Genomic DNA, 19,978 nt, shown 5'->3' with positions numbered 1-19,978 from the left:
CCGTTAACCTTTTGAATCAATGTTTGAGAACGAGTTCATCTGCACCCGCACTCGTCCACCACCATGTCTTCATAATGCCGGAGAACCACATTGTCGTTGTTGTCGTAGTAGAGCATGGAGATGGGCGAGAGCTTGATGGGAACGCAGCAGGGCTGAGGCGTTCCTCTCGGGTCGAACGAGTGGACCAGCGTCTGCAGGATGGCGTGGTTGGTTCCGTTCAAACTCTCACTCAGAGGGAACGGACACTCGCCATGGCAGTAATTGGCTAAATACCCCTGAGGAGCAATGATCCAGTCCTGCCAGCCCACGTCTTTAAAGTCAATGTAGAGCCTCCTGGGTTTGCACACGTTACTGGGGGTCACGGGTAAGTAATACGCCGCGCTTCTCTTTCTCCTGGACCTGCACTGAAGCGGGTTCAACGACACCACCACCAGAGACGTGCGCAGCTCCGGGAACTGCGCGCTCTTCACGTACGCGTGCTCCTGAAGCATGTTGCTCAGATGCGTGAGCTGCATCTCCAGTTGCATCCCGTAGTTCTTCCCTGGTTTCCTCCAGGATTCAGCCAGCTCCGTCAGATTGACCAGCACTGACCCGTGCGCACCAGGCCCGAGAGACTGAGACTGGAGTAATCTCCGGCTGGACTCGGGACTCACTCCCTTCAGCGTGGTCCTTAAAACCCTGTACAGGTCCACGCTGAAGACATGCCGTCCCAGGTGAGCCAGGTCCTGTCTGAACTTCACCTCCAGCTGCGCGAAGGAGAGTTGCTCAACATCCTCCAGCACCGACATGTTGAAGAACAGATGCTTGCGCTCGCAGTTAAAGCAGTGGACGGCCGGCGCAGAGATCACACTGCCTGTGTGGGGGACACAAACAGTGTTATAGTGGTCATTCCAGTTCTGCAGAACCTTTTGAGTTTGCTAACATAAGGGTTATTTCAGACAAGACACCCCAGATGAATAGGGTACAAAAAAACACATCAACACACTTATAGGAGAAAGTGTATATGGAAACCTAAAGGGTTCAGTCGGGTGTTCAGAACCTCTCATGGATTTACTTTTAATTCATTTTTTTTTTTTTTTTTTTTATTAAACGGCTCATAAACACACTTTATTACTAGAATATTTTGAAATAACCTGTTAAACATGAAAGCATATACAATAATTTCAGACACTTCCCCTTATATAGAACCTTTTTGCCATAACGTTTAGAATCCTAGAGTTCTATAGAATTCCATTGAACCTTTTTTTTTCTGAGCGCACGTTCCCAGTTGATTGGTTACATTAAGAAATGCAAAACAATTTTGTATTCAAGTTGTGTTTTCTGAAATGTTTAGATATGCAACTGATGCATTAGCTAATTAAACACACTAATTTGCATACATTTCCATAACAGAAATCTGAACACTGAAGGACACCAGCAGCTTTAAAACTGCTTTCTTATTGTGATATTAGAGACAAAAGGTTTTTACAGAGGGGATTTTACAAGTGAATGATATACTAACAAACCCCTCAGTAAAAACATTCAGAATAGAATAAAACTAAAGTTTGGTGTATACAGGAGAAAAAACCCCACAGCTTTTAAAGATCTGTATTGTAATTGAAATCTACAGATGCAAACAGATAATGTGCAGTAAAATAAACCATGGATTTTTGGTCTTTCCACTTTTCTGAAATGCATGAAGAGACAAATTATCCTAAAATCTCAAAACTGACCAATGCCTGTTGTTATTTCTATTAAAGGTGCAAAAGTCTTTGATTACACTAACTTGATCTACACAATGCTTAAAGATGTCCAACCACTTCCTGGAGAATCATAAGAGTTAAAGATTTTACAGAAAACTAACACGGAAAGAACTAAACTGATTGCAATGACTCCCAAGAAAACTTTTTAGAGAAAGGGACAATAAAACAGATTGGCAAATTCTTACACAATTCACTTTGGTTTAAATCTGAAATTCGAAAGAAAGAAAAAACTAAGCCATGTGATTTAACATGAGGCTGACCCACATCCTCAAGGCCTCACCTTGGTCCTGGATGAACCTCACGATGTTTCCCCGGACGCCGTACTCGGACACCAGACACGGGTCGCTGCGGGACGTCCAGGAGCTCTTCTTGAAGATCTTCCACAGCAGAGAGGGAACCGGAGCCTGATGGGACGGCTTCGGTCGACTTGACAGACCCATGGAACTTAAAAACAGCTTTTCTTGCACGTTAACATTTTCTGTGTTTATAAAAGCAGGAGAACAGAGACCGAACATTAAAATCAGGACATTGAGAATCACACACACCATCATTAACATGAGCAGGACAGTCAAACACACGTCACGGCCCGGACTGAGACTTTAAACAGCTGATCAGCTTCAGATGGCCACACCGGGGAAGATTAACACCTGTGAGCTGATTGGACGAGATAACGACAGGGCTGATGGATTGTGGGGGTGATGTCATTGATATGCAAATTAGCTACAATGCCTTTGATGTTTATAAGGGATCAGATTGAGATAGTGGCACAAACCTCTAATTTTTTTTTCATAGATTTTATTGAATTCTTGAATATTTTTAATTTATTTTCATTAAAAACAAGGATCAAGCTAAACAAAAAATGGGGGGGGGGGTGCTTTGAAATTGCTTAGTTGTGATGGGCTTTTAAAATTTAAACAACATTCTGACAATGCAGTTTTTATATATTTAACACACGTCAGATATGAAAAAGAAAAGGAAAATATAAACAAGAGAAAGAAAGACTAAACAAATAATGTGACTTTTATCAACTGATTAATGAGTTATTGTGTTTTATCCAATTTAGGATTTTAAATTTGATGTGCAATTTAATAATCAACTCCTAATTCCCAACCTAAAATTCCCAAAAGTCGATTACAGAGAAATAAAATCATTTTATCTTGAAGAATTTGATGAGAAATCTTTGTGTTTATTTATACCAACATATATATGTTTGATTACAGATCAATTTTGGGCATAAAGTGAGACTTTACTTCTAAAACTGAGGAAATATTAAAGAGATCTGTTTTGTTTTTGTTTTTTTTCTTCACACACAAGTCTGATTGACCTCTGAATGTGTTTTGTGATGCTGGATTTATGATCATAATTTCCCCACTCATCAGACAGCAACAGTGCAGCATCATTCCTGTTCTTCATCAGACACATTCCTGCAGTCATCGCTGAAGACGAAACACCACCAGGCCGTCACTGATAACAGATCCTGACTGAACTCTGGGCCGGCGCTCCATCTGCTCAACTGACTGACACATGGAGCAGTGAGCTGTGAACAGAGACCACACAAACAACAGTACAAAACAACAACATAAAACTAAACAAAAGTGGACTAGTGAGCCGTGAACAGAGGCAAAACAAAACATAAAAAAACAAATATGAGCTAGTGAGCCGTGAATATATACAAAACAAAACAACAACATAAAACAAAACAAAACAAAAGTGGACTAGCGAGCCGTGAATATAGACAAAACAAAACAACAATATAAAACAAAACAAAAGTGGACTAGCAAGCCGTGAATATAGACAAAACAAAACAACAATATAAAACTAAACAAAAGTGGACTAGTGAGCCGTGAACAGAGGCAAAACAAAACATAAAAAACAAATATGAGCTAGTGAGCCGTGAATATATACAAAACAAAACAACAAAACAAAACAAAAGTGGACTAGCGAGCCGTGAATATAGACAAAACAAAACAACAATATAAAACAAAACAAAACAAAACAAAAGTGGACTAGCGAGCCGTGAACAGAGGCAAAACAAAACAACAATATAAAACAAAACAAAACAAAACAAAAGTGGACTAGCGAGCCGTGAACAGAGGCAAAACAAAACAACAATATAAAACAAAACAAAACAAAACAAAAGTGGACTAGCGAGCCGTGAACAGAGGCAAAACAAAACAACAATATAAAACAAAACAAAACAAAACAAAAGTGGACTAGTGAGCTGTGAACAGAGGCAAAACTAAAAAACTAAACAAAACAAAAGTGGACTAGTGAGCCGTGAACAGAAACAAAACAAAACACAAAAAAACAAATATGAGCTAGCGAGCCGTGAATATAGACAAAACAAAACAACAATATAAAACAAAACAAAACAAAACAAAAGTGGACTAGTGAGCCGTGAACAGAGACAAAACAAAACAACAATATAAAACAAAACAAAACAAAAGTGGACTAGCGAGCCGTGAATATAGACAAAACAAAACAACAATATAAAACAAAACAAAACAAAAGTGGACTAGCGAGCCGTGAATATAGACAAAACAAAACAACAATATAAAACAAAACAAAACAAAAGTGGACTAGTGAGCCGTGAACAGAGACAAAACAAAACAACAATATAAAACAAAACAAAACAAAAGTGGACTAGCGAGCCGTGAACAGAGACAAAACAAAACAACAATATAAAACAAAACAAAACAAAAGTGGACTAGTGAGCCGTGAATATAGACAAAACAAAACAACAATATAAAACAAAACAAAACAAAAGTGGACTAGTGAGCCGTGAACAGAGACAAAACAAAACAACAATATAAAACAAAACAAAACAAAAGTGGACTAGCGAGCCGTGAATATAGACAAAACAAAACAACAATATAAAACAAAACAAAACAAAAGTGGACTAGCGAGCCGTGAATATAGACAAAACAAAACAACAATATAAAACAAAACAAAACAAAAGTGGACTAGTGAGCCGTGAACAGAGACAAAACAAAACAACAATATAAAACAAAACAAAACAAAAGTGGACTAGTGAGCCGTGAACAGAGACAAAACAAAACAACAATATAAAACAAAACAAAACAAAAGTGGACTAGTGAGCCGTGAACAGAGGCAAAACAAAACAACCAAACAAAACAAAAATGGACTAGCAAGCCGTGAACAGAGACAAAACAAAACAACAATATAAAACAAAACAAAACAAAAGTGGACTAGTGAGCCGTGAACAGAGACAAAACAAAACAACAATATAAAACAAAACAAAACAAAAGTGGACTAGTGAGCCGTGAACAGAGGCAAAACAAAACAACCAAACAAAACAAAAATGGAGCAGTGAGCCGTGAACAGAGACAAAACTAAACAAAAAATATAATAAAACAAAAAATTTGTAGTGAGCAGTGAACAGAGACACATAAAAAATAAATACAAATAAAATAAAATAATAAAACAATAAATGGAAATAAAATGTCAAGCTTTGGTAAAATATGATTATTATTATCATAAGATTCACAATAATAATAATATAAATATTTACAAAATAAAGTACAATACATATTTTGGAAGTATTTATTTACAAAAAAGATGATGATTGTTATTACTGTTAATAATCATAATTATTATATTGACCAACATTTTACCAAAAAACATATTTAAATATATTTAATAAATATATATATGGGAATGAAATAGGTTTTGTAAACTGACAATATTGATATAAATATATAATATAGATTTTCATAAAATGTTTATGTATACAAATAAATAAATAAATAAATAAATATTAATATAGCAAAAGTTGCTGCTTACCTTTTGGAATAGCCTTTGCGTGTCTATTATAAGGCTTTAGAATATCAGCATCTCAAAATCTACAAACAAAAGACACACACAAAAAGCTGCAGTTGTTTAAAACACATATATGGTAAATACATGACATGCAAAATGCTAATGTTGAAGAAACAGTTTCTGGCCCGGTGTGAGGTTACAGTGCTAGCATTGTGACGGGAAACACAATAGTGTGTGTGGTCTAGTCAGGATATGAAATACGGCCGTTTGAATAACATGACATTGTGTTCACCCCTTCATTCATCACACACACACACGTTGTGCTCTGAGGTTTCCCTCCTGATCTTCAGTTTCACACACACAGACACGGAGAATATTCCTCAAACTGATGTAAGGATCGCCGTCATGATGTTGTTCAAACCTCATGTTTCACTTCATATGGAAATATATTCTGTGTAATGGGGAATTTGAGCGAATTTAGCCACAGAAAGCTCATCTTTCACTGTTTACCTTCCCCTTCAAATGATGACTGTCACACACATCTCCCTGGAGGTCAAGTATGAGTTATACTGTATTCATAACATCCACCTTTCACCTTTCTGAAGCACATCTATACTGTATAAATACATATAGATATGTATATATATTGTGTGTATATTTGTTTTTGTTAATATTTTGAATGGGATTTTATTGGATTTTTATATTTTCTGTTTTCACTTTAAAGTTGTGGTAATTTTGTTTGATTATTATATTAAATGCATATGCACTATATTTTAAATGCATTTTAATAATAATAATAAACTTTATTTTCTATAGCGCTTTTAAAAGTAGCATCTCAAAGCGCTTCACAAGAATAGAAACATGATAAAACATACAATTATACAAACAATACATTAATTACAGATTTTTTTTCATATTTTTTATACATTTTTATTAATTAGTTCAAGTTTATTTAGTTAAAATTATTTTAGTACATCACATTGAAAGTGTTGGCAACCGGCTGAAAGAAATGTAAGTTAAAGTAAAGTTTTTCATAGATTTTTTAAAGTTTTTTAAATGTAGCCTATGGTTGTAGGTTAATTTAAAGATAATAATAATGCCATCTTATGAAAGAATTACTGAATATTATTTTTTCTAAATAACAGTACAATATTGTCACATGACCATCATGATGCTTGTTTAATTCAGCAAACCTCAAATATGATTTCAGAAATAAATACTAAGTATAAATATTCCACATTTGTATCCAATCATAAAATGTTTTTAGGCAGTTTTATCAACTAATGAGTTAGGAAGAAGTGAGCTTGACATCGGTTATGTTTGAGATGGAAGACTAGTGTACTGAATAGTGCACAGTATCATGGCCACTATTTTCTAAAAATCATATGTTAAACAATACTAAAGACTATAGATATTCAAAGACGGTGCACTCATATTACTTATGAATGGGAAGTCCCGCCTTTAATAAAAGAGCCACAGTTCATGTCCGATTTTGTTGTCAATATGAAATATGTAATTTTATTGTGAGTTTGGAAAGTTTTTGATATTTTAGGATTTCCCCATTCAAGCAGACAGGACTTGCCCATGCAAAAACAGACTTTGACAATAAACAATATGCAAATATGAAGCTAAGTAAATGTAGCTTTGTCCATTGTTGACACATGATCTCATTACTTTATTACATGTTGCGACCATCATCTCTGAAATAAATACTATTTTTCTAGTATTTAAATACTATTTTGTATGAATAGAATATATCTTTTTTCTTTCTTTCTTGACATTACCCACTAAACATTGGATGTCAGATAGACGTGCAGATCGGGTCCGTCGGTCCATGACCAATTCTGGACATCTATTCAACGTCCAAACTAGGTCCACAATTTGGACGTCCAACCATGACCCAACTGGGACGTCATATTGACATTCAACATTTGACCTTTGAAATGGGTAACGTCATTTGGACGTCTATGACAGGTGCAGGAAATTTACATGATTAATATATAATATTTTTTATTTACAAATATCAACATTGTTGTAATCAACATGATTAATACATATGCATACAGATTATTAATAATTATTTAAGATTGCTTTCCAAAAACTCCATTTGATTGTCTCAGCACCAGCTGATAACTGGAGACGCAGTTTAAAGGATAATTCCGGTATTTAACACATTGAGTCTATATTGTAGTTTGTTTTGGATGAACAAGAGTGGTGGACAACATTTTTTTTGACAATGGTTCCTCTCTCGAGTTTTTGACTATAATAGAATTGGCCATGGACCCATTTAACATTGGAGTCAATGTGCATGTCCGAAAATGTCATTAAAACAGCCAATAATGTTCGTTTACAAAACTGTTAAACTCACCGAGTGTTTAGTGGTGTTCGTTGATGATTATAAACAATATATCGTCGCAATATATGATTCCAATCCGTTTATTTTGCTATAGTGGAACTATTTTTTCAGACACTTCACAACCGTGTAACTTCCGCTCAATATTTGAATCTGAAGCGTTAGCACACTCCCGACCACTTGATGGCGATAACCGATGTTTATGTCTCGCGGGACACTCACGGTCACAGTCGAGTTCAACTTCATATTGCACTGGTCAGTGGTCACGTCTTTCAATATTTTCAAGGTTTTGTTTATTTCGCTTACTCTCCCGGAGCACAGTTGCTCTGCTCGCTAGCCTTATGAGAAACGGAAGCGAGCAAAAAGACTACATCGACCAAATGTAAACAGCCCCCTTTCCGTTCCCGGTAGCGCATTTATATTAACGAGCACTCAGTCCTTCAACAGAATTCAATGGGATTTTACAAAATGACGAATAAAACACGACAGAAACTGTATTTCGCAACACCTTTTGTTTCTGGAACATCAACTAACATCACTAATCACTCGGTGAGTTGCACAGTTTTGAAAACTAATGTTAAAGGTTGTTTTAATGACATTTTCGGACATGCACATTGACTCCAATGTTAAACGGGTCCATGGCCAATTCTTTTATAGTCAAAAACTCAAGAGAGGAACCATTGTCAAAAAAATGTTGTCCACCACTCTTGTTCATCCAAAACAAACTACAATATAGACTCAAGGTGTTAAATACCGGAATTATCCTTTAATATAGTTTTCCTGTAGCTCAAACAGTAGAGTATTGGTGCTTGCAACGCAAGATAATGGATTCGATTCCCAGGGAAAGGAAGAACTGATAGGAATATAAATGTGCAATGTAAGTCACTATGGATAAAAGCATTGCCAAATGCATAAATGTAAATACAATGGTACAGAAAACACGTCCTCCACCCTTTTGAAACATGGGACTACAGTTATAGAAGTTGTATAAAAACAACGTTAAATTTGATGTTGAAAAGACGTCCACAAACGACCACATTTGGACTATAAATAACCCTTACACGGAGGTCCCACAGATGTCAACATTAGACGTGTGGTAGATGTAAAAAAAAAGACGTCGTCTGGCGTTACAAAACAACCCCTTCAGTGGACCGAAATTGGACGTCCAAAAATGTCATAGAAAAGACGTCACTACAGTGCAAAAGATGCACTGTATGCATATGTATTAAGACGTAAAGCATACGCCACATTGTGCAGTGGGTATGCTTTATTCTGATTCGATTTCGTTTCATAATTTACTATTTTTGAAACATGGACACTGCTATTGAACTGAATCAAAGTAAATTGTGACCCTGGACTATCCTGGGAAAACCCAGACCACTTCCGGCAAATTTAGATTTGCTCTGCAAGTGGGTCTGGCAAAGAGGCCATTGAAACCCATTTCCAATCCGTCGAAATCGCGGCACCAATCAGAAACGTTGGGGCGGGCTTTACACGATGACGACAGAGCAGAGACGGTGACGCAGATTTTGTACATTACAGAGATGGATGCCGCCGTGGAACATCACTCGTTCGAATCAGCTATCGCATCTGTTTCAAGCGATTTAAAATGGTCATTTTCGTTAACACAAACAGAGAATTGCTGAGAGTCTCGAGATGTTTCTCCGTCGCTCTGCATACGTCATGTCATTCATCGCTCTGATTGGTTTTAGATCTATCCGACGTCCGTTGGTGACGCCCCTGTGGAAATGAATTGTCTATGGAGCTTTGCCAGATCCTAACTCAGTTACAACTGAGAGTGGTCTGGGTTTTCCCAGGCTAACCCTGGACCACAAAACCAGTCACATGGAGCAATTTTATGAAATTAAGATTTATTTTGGCTGAGATACAAATATTGAAAATCTGGAATCTGAGGATGCAAAAAAAATGTAAACATTGATAAAATCTCCTTTAAAGTTGTGCATTTATGTTCACGATTGTGCTGCATTCACTCACAAAAATACATGTTTTATATATTTACGGTAAGACATTTACTAAATATCTTCATGGACATTCAACAAATACTCTGATTCATTCTGAACTTTATACACTGTTCACTCATTGGCCAGAGGAGAACTGGCCCCCGACTGAGTCTGGGTTCTCCCAAGGTTTTTTTCTCCATTCTGTCCCTGATGGAGTTTTGGTTCCTCGCCACTGTTGCCTTGTCTTCTGGCGTGCTTAGTTGGGGACATTTAATATTCAACAATATTATAGATCTGCCTTAAAGGTGGACGATGATGAAATTGTTTTTTGTATTATTTTCATGTAATCACTGTGAAGCTGCTTTGATACAACCTGTATTGTAAAAAGCGCTATATAAATAAAGGTGACTTGACTTGACTTGGAACATGATCTTTACTCAATATCCTCATGATTTTTGGAAAAATGGATAATTTTAACCCATACAATGTATAGTTGGCTATTGCCACAGATATACCCGTGCGACTCCAGACTGGTGCTGTGATCCAGGGACACAATTGTCTTCTGCTTACAGCTGAATTAAACTCATTTCATCTGTAAAACTTTAGTCATTGAACAGAACTGAATCAACACTGCACCGACTTTAGCTGAATAACACATTATTATCTTGTTGGAACTGATTTACAGCAGAACTGAATTCATGTTGCATAATCATTATTCTCCAGTTTATCCCTGTAAAGCTGCTTTAAAACAGTCTGTATTGTATAAAGCGCTATGGAAATAAGACTTGACCTATGACATAGCCACAATTTAATAACATTTTAAACAAAATATGAATACTTGCTTGCAAAAATATTAGTTAGTATGCCATTCTGAACATATACGCATCTCTATTACTAACCACATGAAACCCGAGACCTGCAATGAAAGTAAAGACAAGACATAAGCTCAGTAAAATGACAGTATAAATAAGTATTGGTCATGCATCTCAGACTGGAGTATTTGATGCAGGAGTTGACCACATAAACACTGCTCAGAAACTCAAAACTGAGAAGTTTCACTGTGCGATCTTCAGTTCTGGACGTTTCTGAGTGTTTTTACGTTTGCTGGGTTTGGCCAGGCGAGCGTAGAGACGAGTGTACTTCAGAATCAGGAATATTCCTCTTCAGCGCTCTGTCTCCTTCACATAATTACAGACTGAGGCTGTTCTAGACGTTACATCAATGCCACAAACAATCATCTGGTGTCTGGCCCCTCGCTGGGTCATCTGTGAGATAACAACCTTTATCACACACACACACACACACACACCATGATGCAACGTTTAGCTTACCGGTGGAAGACGGCAATGGGTGGTTTACTGGAAAGACCAAAAATCCTTCCTAATCATTCCTTCCCGGTGTTTTGATGCGATGAAGATATTACAGGTCTGCTCACAGATTAGTTCATGAGAGAGTTCACATAAGCAGGGCTTGATTTCTGGACATATGATTCATAAGAAGGTTTGCTGAAGGAGCTTCCTGTTGAAACAATATTTTAGAATCAAAATTAATAGATTTTTTCACAACCACTGAAATGATGGTTTATAATGACACTAAAATGACTCTATATCCAATTATTGTGCTAATGTTAGTGACAACTATCTTATTTGTTCATTAGATTTACATGCCAAGTACAGTAAGTTACATGTAGCATGTGCTAAACTAGCTGTTGATTATAACATGTAAGATTAAATGGTTCCAGCACAACTTAAGTCAAAACTTAATTTAAGCAATCAGCTTAACAATGTGTAAAGGCTATGCTACAAATTTAAGTTCTGTTAACTCAATGGACTTAAGTTGTCACAACTCATATATATATATTTAATATAAATATAATAATGTACACACACACAATTTATTTATAATGTATTATATAAACAAACTTAGATGTGATTAATCAATTTAATCGACAGCACTTATATATATAGCCTATATATATATATATATATATATATATATATATATATATATATATAATATTTTCAAACAGAAAACAGTTATTTTAAATTGTAAATATTTCACATTTTTTTTAATAAATAAATGCCTTGCTAAAGCCTTGCTGAGCAGAAGAGACTTATTTTAATAAAAAATTTATTTTAAAAATCTTACCGATCCCAAACTTTTGAACGGCAATGTATATAGCATATATTTTTTTTTTTTTTTTTTTTTTTGTGCATATACTACAAATAATTAAGTTCCTCTAACTCGATGTGCATTGTTGATTGAACAATTTCAAATTAAGTTGTCATAACTCAAAAAAGATGGATGCAAACTTTTTTTTGAGCGATAATTTTTTTTTTTTTAAGTGTACTCAGTTTCACTCAAATAATTACAATGTAAAAATGTTCACTCTTTCTCTATAATGTGCACAACACGGCATTGACTGAACGGATAACCCATTTTCATAGAATTTCATAAGAAAATGTCCCCCTCCTCTAAAATAACACTTTTAGAAACTTTGTGCAAACATTCATTCAACATGATACACAAAAATGACAGAGATATTGTTCCATCATCTTGAACCATCTGGAGTCTCACACAGAATGTGCTTTAAAGGCATTGAACAGTGTGTTGTGTTGACAGCTCGCCTAACAGGATTTACAGCGATTATTAATAATGCAGTGATGAAGAGGAAAGCAGCAGTTAGCACTTTATTTGTGAGTGAGTGTGTGTGTGTGTGTGTGTGTTTAACTGACCCAGACCACCGTGAGCAGAATCCCATCAATCATACGCTTTGATAAAAACCTTCCTCTCGACTGTCACCAGCGGCTGAATCCCTCATGAAGACCTGCTCAACATATGGCATGCTCTGTTGAACATGGCCTCACTTAAAGATGAATTGTTAGAAATAAAATGTGTAAAAGCAACACTATTGACCTACACATCTTTAGTGACTGATGTAATTGTGTTGGTTAAGTGAAACATTACAAAACTACAAATAACAATATTTTCATTAGGATTAATATTTTATATCATCCACCACATTTGTTTATCACGGCAATACGGGTTTGATTCCCAGGGAATACATGAACTGGTGAAATGTGTGGCTTTAAATGCGTCTGTCAAATGTCATTGAAACACCAAGCTTAAACAACACATGATTACTGTGTTCAGATTGGGGCTAAATGTTTTCTGGTCCTAAAATAAATTATAAATGTAAATAAAAAAAAATATTATCTATCTTTTATTACCGTATGTATGCCCTTCAATATTGTATTAAATATTCATAGACATACATAATTTATGATTTATTTTTAGAGTGACTTTACAGTTACAGTGCATTGTATATGTACAGTATATATTTGACCAGTTTGTGAGTTCAAACCCATGACCTTGCTGTTGTGAACGACATGCTCAACCAATCAAGTTACAGAAACTCTATAAAAAAATTATTAAAAAAAGAGATTAAAAATCAAGTAAATATAAGGACAGATACAGGCGTCATTTAGAGTAAAGAACCACAACATATACATATAAGACCAAAAATTTGTTAGCAAGATATCATTAAAATCATGTTTTTCTACACAAAAATCACAGGTATTCTGCACGTTTCTACATTTGTTACCTCATTTCTCTTCAAAATGCACACTAGGTTGTTTTAATTCAGAGAAGATCTTTTCTGCTGTTAGTACGGTGGGTAAGGGATCTTTATTTCAGCACGCTGGCGTGTGTGTGTGTGTGTGTGTGACATTGATCTCTGTGGCTTGAGCTCGGCCTGACCAGTGGAATTTTGTGGATTTCAGTGCAACTTCCATTTTTAGTCATTCACCAGGAGCTTAGCTTTTCTACAACAGTTTCAGCATCTAAATCTGGATTATTAACTATAATCATTTTACATACATTTTTCAAACTATGCTGAAAAGGCAGTATATGTGTATGCTGTATGTGTAGGCGGTTACTGACCTCGTCTTATATCTGTGATCCTCTGGTCAAGATATGGCTCAGGTCCTCAATGTGCACCTCAGGGTAATTGTAGGAAAAGCTAAACCATAAAAAAATGTTTCTTTGATATAAAAGTTGACTTATAATATTTAAAAAAGTTACATATTTTATTTCAGCTAGGTGCCAAAGAGACATTTCTCATTCTTATTTAGTTTTACTTGATGCACTAAAATAACTAAAACCGAAACAAAAATGTCAGGTTTATTATAGTTAACTAAAAGCTCAAATATTTCCATTACTGGAAACAAAAATATATGTTAACAGAACATATATACCGTTATATAGCCTATATATATATATATATTACTAGAAATCAAATAAACTGACTGAAAATTAATGTGCAAATTATAAAATTAAATTATCTAAAAATTAGAAATTTTGCTTTGGCAACTAATATAATAAAAAATATCAGGGTTATTATCTTAGTTAACTAAAACCAGAAAATATATATTTTTGTAACTTGAAACACAACAAACACACAAAAAAAGTACCTGCATATTTTATTTAAGTTCGTTTTTGATGTATTTCAACTAACTTAATATACTAAAATAAATAATAAAATTCATAAAAAAATATAGAAATTTTGAAAACTAATACAAAATTATAAAAACACTCAAAATGATTAAAACGAACTAAAATGAAAATGGAAAATATAAAAACGAATTAAAAATATTATTAATAACACTGGTGCATGTGTGGGATTTTCTGGTTCAGCGGGTGAAAAACTGCATGTGATCCTGTAAGTAAAGCACATCTTCAGCATTAAGCATGAGCAACAGTTCTCGTGATGCTGAGGAAACACATGACTAATAATGACAGTATTTCTCTGATAGATCAGCTCAAGCTCTGCTCTTCTCATTACTGGACAGATGTTTTCCTGCGGTTGCTGTTCAGAAATGATCAGGATGAGTGTGGCGACTGCTAAGAGCATCACTGTCATACATTTGCATCCGCTGAAACTGGAATTTCCTGCTCTTAAAGGAAAATGAGCCAGATGTAATGGCATCCAAGCATGCATGGAGCCCGTAATGTGCAATGTCCTAAAATGACATTCAGTTATTAAAGAGATACTTTCAGTTTTGCCATTTCTCATCAAAACAGATCCTGATAAACCGCATGCAGCGTCTAAAAGCTCTTGCAGCAAAAGTCCGGCCTAGTTATTATTCAACAAATTATAACAATTATCTGTTCAATAAACACATCAAATAATGTCTAACTAACCCCATGCAGCACTGTGTGTGTGTGTGTGTGTGTGTGTGTGTGTGTGTGTGTGTGTGTGTGTGTGTGTGTGTGTGTGTGTGTGTGTGTGTGTGTGTGTGTGTGTGTGTGTGTGAGTGAGAGAGAGAGAGTGTGTGTGTGTGTGTGTGTGTGTGTGTGTGTGTGCTGATGTTAAAACAGTGGTGAAAATATATAATTAAAATATATTGTAGTTATTTTATATATATATTTTTTTATTTTTTATTTTTTTTATTTAATCTTTCAAAAATTTTATCCAAAATTTCAAAATGAAATGTATGTATGAAATAAATATACACTGCATGATAGAAAACAGGATGTACATGTATAATGTATATATATTTAAACTTTTATGTTAGATGTGATTAATCCTGATTGATGGATTTGACAGAAGTTATATTCACACACACACACACACACACACACACACACACACACACACACACACACACACACACACACACACACACACACACACACACACACACACACACACACACACACACACACACACACACACACACACACACACACACACACACACACACACACACACACACACACACACACACACACTTTCAGTTGAATCACTTCTCATCATAAAGGACACTTCCCCTTTCCTGCTAAACCACATGCAGAGTCTAAAAGTGCCCGACACTTGCAGCAAAAGTCCTGCCTAGTTCTCTGTGCAGTAAATTATAATTATTATCTGTTTCAAAGGCTTTCAAAGAGCAGGAGGTTAATGAGTCACAGGGCGCTTTCATGTGGTCGAAGCGTCCCGTCCTAAACGCACGGTGTTGGGCTCACACACTCTCGGCTGTATCTGGGTCCGGCGCAACAGAAAAGCATTGCAAACATTCCCTTCTAATTGTACACTTGTTGTCTTCAAAGGACAGAAGCTGTAGTCTAGATTCATGGAATCTGGGATACAACAATAAGCCACACATCCGTCCAGCCCAAAGCCACAGGCTATTTAAAGATAAAGTAGGCTGTACTTTTTTGCCACTAAATGAAGCACCCACCCTTCCGCCGCGCTACATATTGGAAACAGATGCCGTCGCTTGTGATGCTCAGCTAATTTTTGTGGATTGTGTTTTTTTTATTTTTAGATTTCTTAGTGATCACATATGGTCACCACTTTATAAAGGCATTTATCATAATTCATTTATGACACACTTTGGCACTGATAGCGCAACTACAGGTGAAACATTATAATGGTGCAAAAGTTCATTTATTTCAGGAATTCAACATAAAAGGTGAAACTAATATATTATATAGACTCATTACATGCAAAGTGAGATATTTCAAGCCTTTATTTGTTATAATTGTGATGATTATGGCTTACAGCTTATGAAAATCTTTTCACAATATTCACATTTTGAATTTGGGGTTTTCATAAGCTGTAAGCCATAATCATCAAAATTATAATAAATAAAGGCTTAGAAATATCTCACTTTGCATGTAATGAGTCTATATAATATATTAGTTTCACCCTTTAAGTTGAATTACTGAAATAAATGAACTTTTGCACCATACTATAATTTCTCTAATACTAAAAAGTTTCACCTGCAGACTCACCAATCAGAAATGCAAAAAATAATAACTGTTTTCTAACAGGTTGTCACTAGTCCTGCCCCAAACTCAACGTTACTCTTTTAGCCAAAGCTTTCAGTAGTTAAAATCATGCACTTCACCTTTACGAAACATGACTTGATTAATAATTGAAAAGGTTTATAAATTAAGCATCTTAACTAACAATCATAATAAATGAAAGAAATACAGCATTAGAGATGAAAACAGCAATATGATTAAAATCATTGTTCAATAATTAGTTAAACTTACGGAAGAGGATTAGGGCCAGGCAATAATAAAAAAATAAAACCATCTCGAGATTAAAGTCATTATAATGCGAGATTAAACTCTTTAAATTTCGACTTTATTCTCGATACTTAATGAGTTTATTCTCAAGATTGTATTTCGACTTTTTCTTTTGAAATTTAACGAGTTTAATCTCGCATTATAATGACTTTAATCTCGAGATGGTTTTATTTTTTTATTATTGCCTGGCCCTAATCCTCTTCCGTATAAACTAAACCCAAAAAGAACTAAATATATTTTTTATATTTTTAAACGTTAAAATACAGGGACAATATTTATCAGGAAAATATATATTTAAATAATATATTTTTTTAATATATTGATACTTCGTTTTTTATCTATATAGATAAATCCAAATATTTTTATTTAACTTTACCACATATGTAATATTTATAGCCTATATTTCATTCTGGTCAAAAAATGTATGCATTTTAAATTATATATAGAATATGCAAATGAGCCCCGCCTCCACGCACTCACTCAGCTCAGAGATCCACTCGTTGTCGATCACACGTTGATCTGATTGGTTACTTACAAGGTAGTTTGTAACTATCTACCAGCGATTTCAAACCGTGTTTTTGAGACTGTCTTTTGTTCACTGCAGAATATGATTAAAACATATTCACTTTGACCAGAAAATTATATATAAATATTGTTGGCCTATAATAATAATAATCAGATTAAACCATCTTTCCTCCAATAAAATAATTCATTATCCTAATAGGCTTTTGATTGACATTTTACAAGGGTTTTGAACGCAGCTCATCCAATAATAATTAAGGATCAAGCAAACTCTCCCTTTAACTGCTAACATGCATTAAACACATCAGGCAGGAACGCGTGACTGATCTGTCTATCAGCACATCCATTACGATGCCAACTTTGCATTTCTCTTTAATTTGAGCTGACATGAGATCAGTTATGTCCCGTTGTGCGGCGTGTCTGATGTGCTCAGCTGTGTTGTGGATGGCTACTGTGAGACGCTTACTTATACCATCATTATAGCATCTGCTCTGTGTTTAAAGACCTCCAACTCAATGTTTTCACAACTTTATGGCCACACTTAACTGTCAACGAGAGATATAAAGTTATCCAGAGTGATTTTTAGCGGAGTAATAATCAGTGACTGCAAATGTAAAGACATAATTTGGCCACGCAGCGATTAATGTAATCTTTCAGATGAAAAATAGTTGTCATCTTCAAGACTGCATGTGGTTGACATCTTTTCAAATTAATAAGCCTTTTTAGACTTTGCATGCGTGTCATTCCTGATCTACAGAACCATTGCTAATACTTACTGGTGTTTGTGCCGTTGTTTTCCCACCAAAATGATGTCACTTCCTAGAGGATGATGTTACTGAGGTCATGGGACACAGGAAAAACATATGAACTGATTAGGAATTAAAACAATATTTCCAAGAAAACTCTTTTAATCAAAAGTTTGTTTTTATTTCTTATGCATATTTTATGGTTATTTTTTTTAAATCCTTTTTATGTAAAACACTTTGAATGACAGGTAACACTTTACAATAGGCTAAGGTTATATTTCTTATAGCTAAAATTATAACTAACAATTAGAATACTTCTAAAGCATTTATTATTCTTAATGAATGTTGATTTCAAATATTAGATTTAAAATGATGTAATGGACCTGAGCTGACATGAACTAACAATAAACAGTTGTATATTGTTATTAACTAACATGCAACAAAATTGCTAAAACTTAACAAAAATAAAACAATATTAATACAAACTAGAATAGTATCACAGTGAAATAACACTGTATTAAAACTTGCTTATATTAAATATTTCTTAATACATTTAAGTTTTAAATTCATCCTTATGTTTACTTAAATGGGATAACTGTGATAAAACTGTGAGTTATCCGATCCTAATTTGTAAAAAATAGGAATTCACCAATATGAAAATTTTGGCCCGATAATTATTTATATGTTATGATAACCAGATAAATCTGAATCCAAATGTTTATACAAATTTTGATAGCCTATTTACAAAAACAAAAGTCTCACCATTAAAAGCCATGTCCCAAACACACAATTATAATAATGTTCTCATAATAATTTTATATAGCCTAACCTTACCGCCATCAAGCCGCAATGATTTGCCGCGAATGAATGTCGCCGAATCTGTCGAGTGCAAAGTATATTCCCATCCAATTTGACCCTTCGGAGGGAGCTTGATTGACAGGTGATCTGACCAATCATACTTCGCCATCCGCCATTTGTCCGACAAAGCAGTCAGGAGAGTTAGTAGATTAACATGGGAGGATGTGAACTTGAGAAGCGGAGTGAACTGACGTCTTTCCGCGGTTAAAACAACATTCCTTCTGATGTTCATTCATGTTTATTTGATGCTATAAATGAACTAGAAGGAAGAGATGATCGGTTCACGAGCAGCTTTAAAGGAGAACTCCGGTCAATTTTAACATTGAGCTCAATTTTTAGTAAATTTGGAGTGCTGTCAATACAGAGAACAACGACAAAAATCGGTGTTGCCTACACCGTGTTATCCTATTTTTAAAATTTGCACCCTATTGACTTGAATGGGGCAAGTTTTAAACCTGCTTTTATCCTCTTAACATATTTGATGTGTCATTACAAGTGCCCAGCCATGTGAGTGATTCCTTCAGAGTGAACACGAGTGAATCTGACTGCAGTAGATGTGAAAGATATGAATAAAAATGATGTTATATCAGCCAGCGCAAATACCTGTATTTAGTTCCTGTTTTCGGTGGAAGTCCAAAGTAGTCGATTGTCGAGTTCACGCGCGTGATCATAGTAACTAAACCTATGCGCGTGAACTCGACAATCGACTACTTTGGACTTCCACCGAAAACAGGAACTAAATACAGGTATTTGCGCTGGCTGAATTAACATCATTTTTATTCATATCTTTCACATCTACTGCAGTCAGATTCACTCGTGTTCACTCTTAAGGAATCACTCAACATGGCTGGGCACTTGTAATGACACATCAAATATGTTAAGAGGATAAAAGCAGGTTTAAAACTTGCCCCATTCAAGTCA

The 19,978-nt window shown here is 35.1% G+C and overlaps 1 protein-coding gene across 5 annotated transcripts in view; it reads right to left on the bottom strand.

Moving 5' to 3' along the window:
- gdf3 (growth differentiation factor 3) overlaps window positions 1-18,290 on the bottom strand; it is an 18,878-nt gene extending 588 nt beyond the window's left edge. Inside the window, exons 1-8 of one of the 5 annotated variants that reach the window (XM_079632808.1) lie at window positions 18,230-18,290; window positions 13,779-13,857; window positions 12,572-12,663; window positions 11,168-11,354; window positions 5,547-5,605; window positions 3,067-3,279; window positions 2,023-2,220; window positions 1-853 (exon numbers count right to left, since the gene is read on the bottom strand). The exon at window positions 1-853 is cut by the window's left edge and continues 582 nt beyond it. In XM_079632808.1, the coding sequence (XP_079488934.1) occupies window positions 36-853; window positions 2,023-2,220; window positions 3,067-3,142 (1,092 nt within the window). In that variant the 5' untranslated portion in view covers window positions 3,143-3,279; window positions 5,547-5,605; window positions 11,168-11,354; ... (1 more) ...; window positions 13,779-13,857; window positions 18,230-18,290 and the 3' untranslated portion in view covers window positions 1-35. Of the gene's footprint in view, window positions 854-2,022; window positions 2,397-3,066; window positions 3,280-5,546; window positions 5,606-11,167; window positions 11,355-12,571; window positions 12,664-13,778; window positions 13,858-18,229 lie in introns of those variants that run through there. The other 4 variants (XM_079632809.1, XM_079632810.1, XM_079632811.1 and 1 more) reach the window with 4 other exon arrangements.
- Between the last annotated feature and the right edge of the window lie 1,688 nt (window positions 18,291-19,978).

Source organism: Phoxinus phoxinus, assembly GCF_949152265.1.
Source record: "Phoxinus phoxinus genome assembly, chromosome: 13".
NCBI lineage: Eukaryota > Metazoa > Chordata > Actinopteri > Cypriniformes > Leuciscidae > Phoxinus > Phoxinus phoxinus.
Note: the sequence above shows the minus strand (reverse complement) of the source record. Positions and strands in the feature narration are given on the sequence as shown.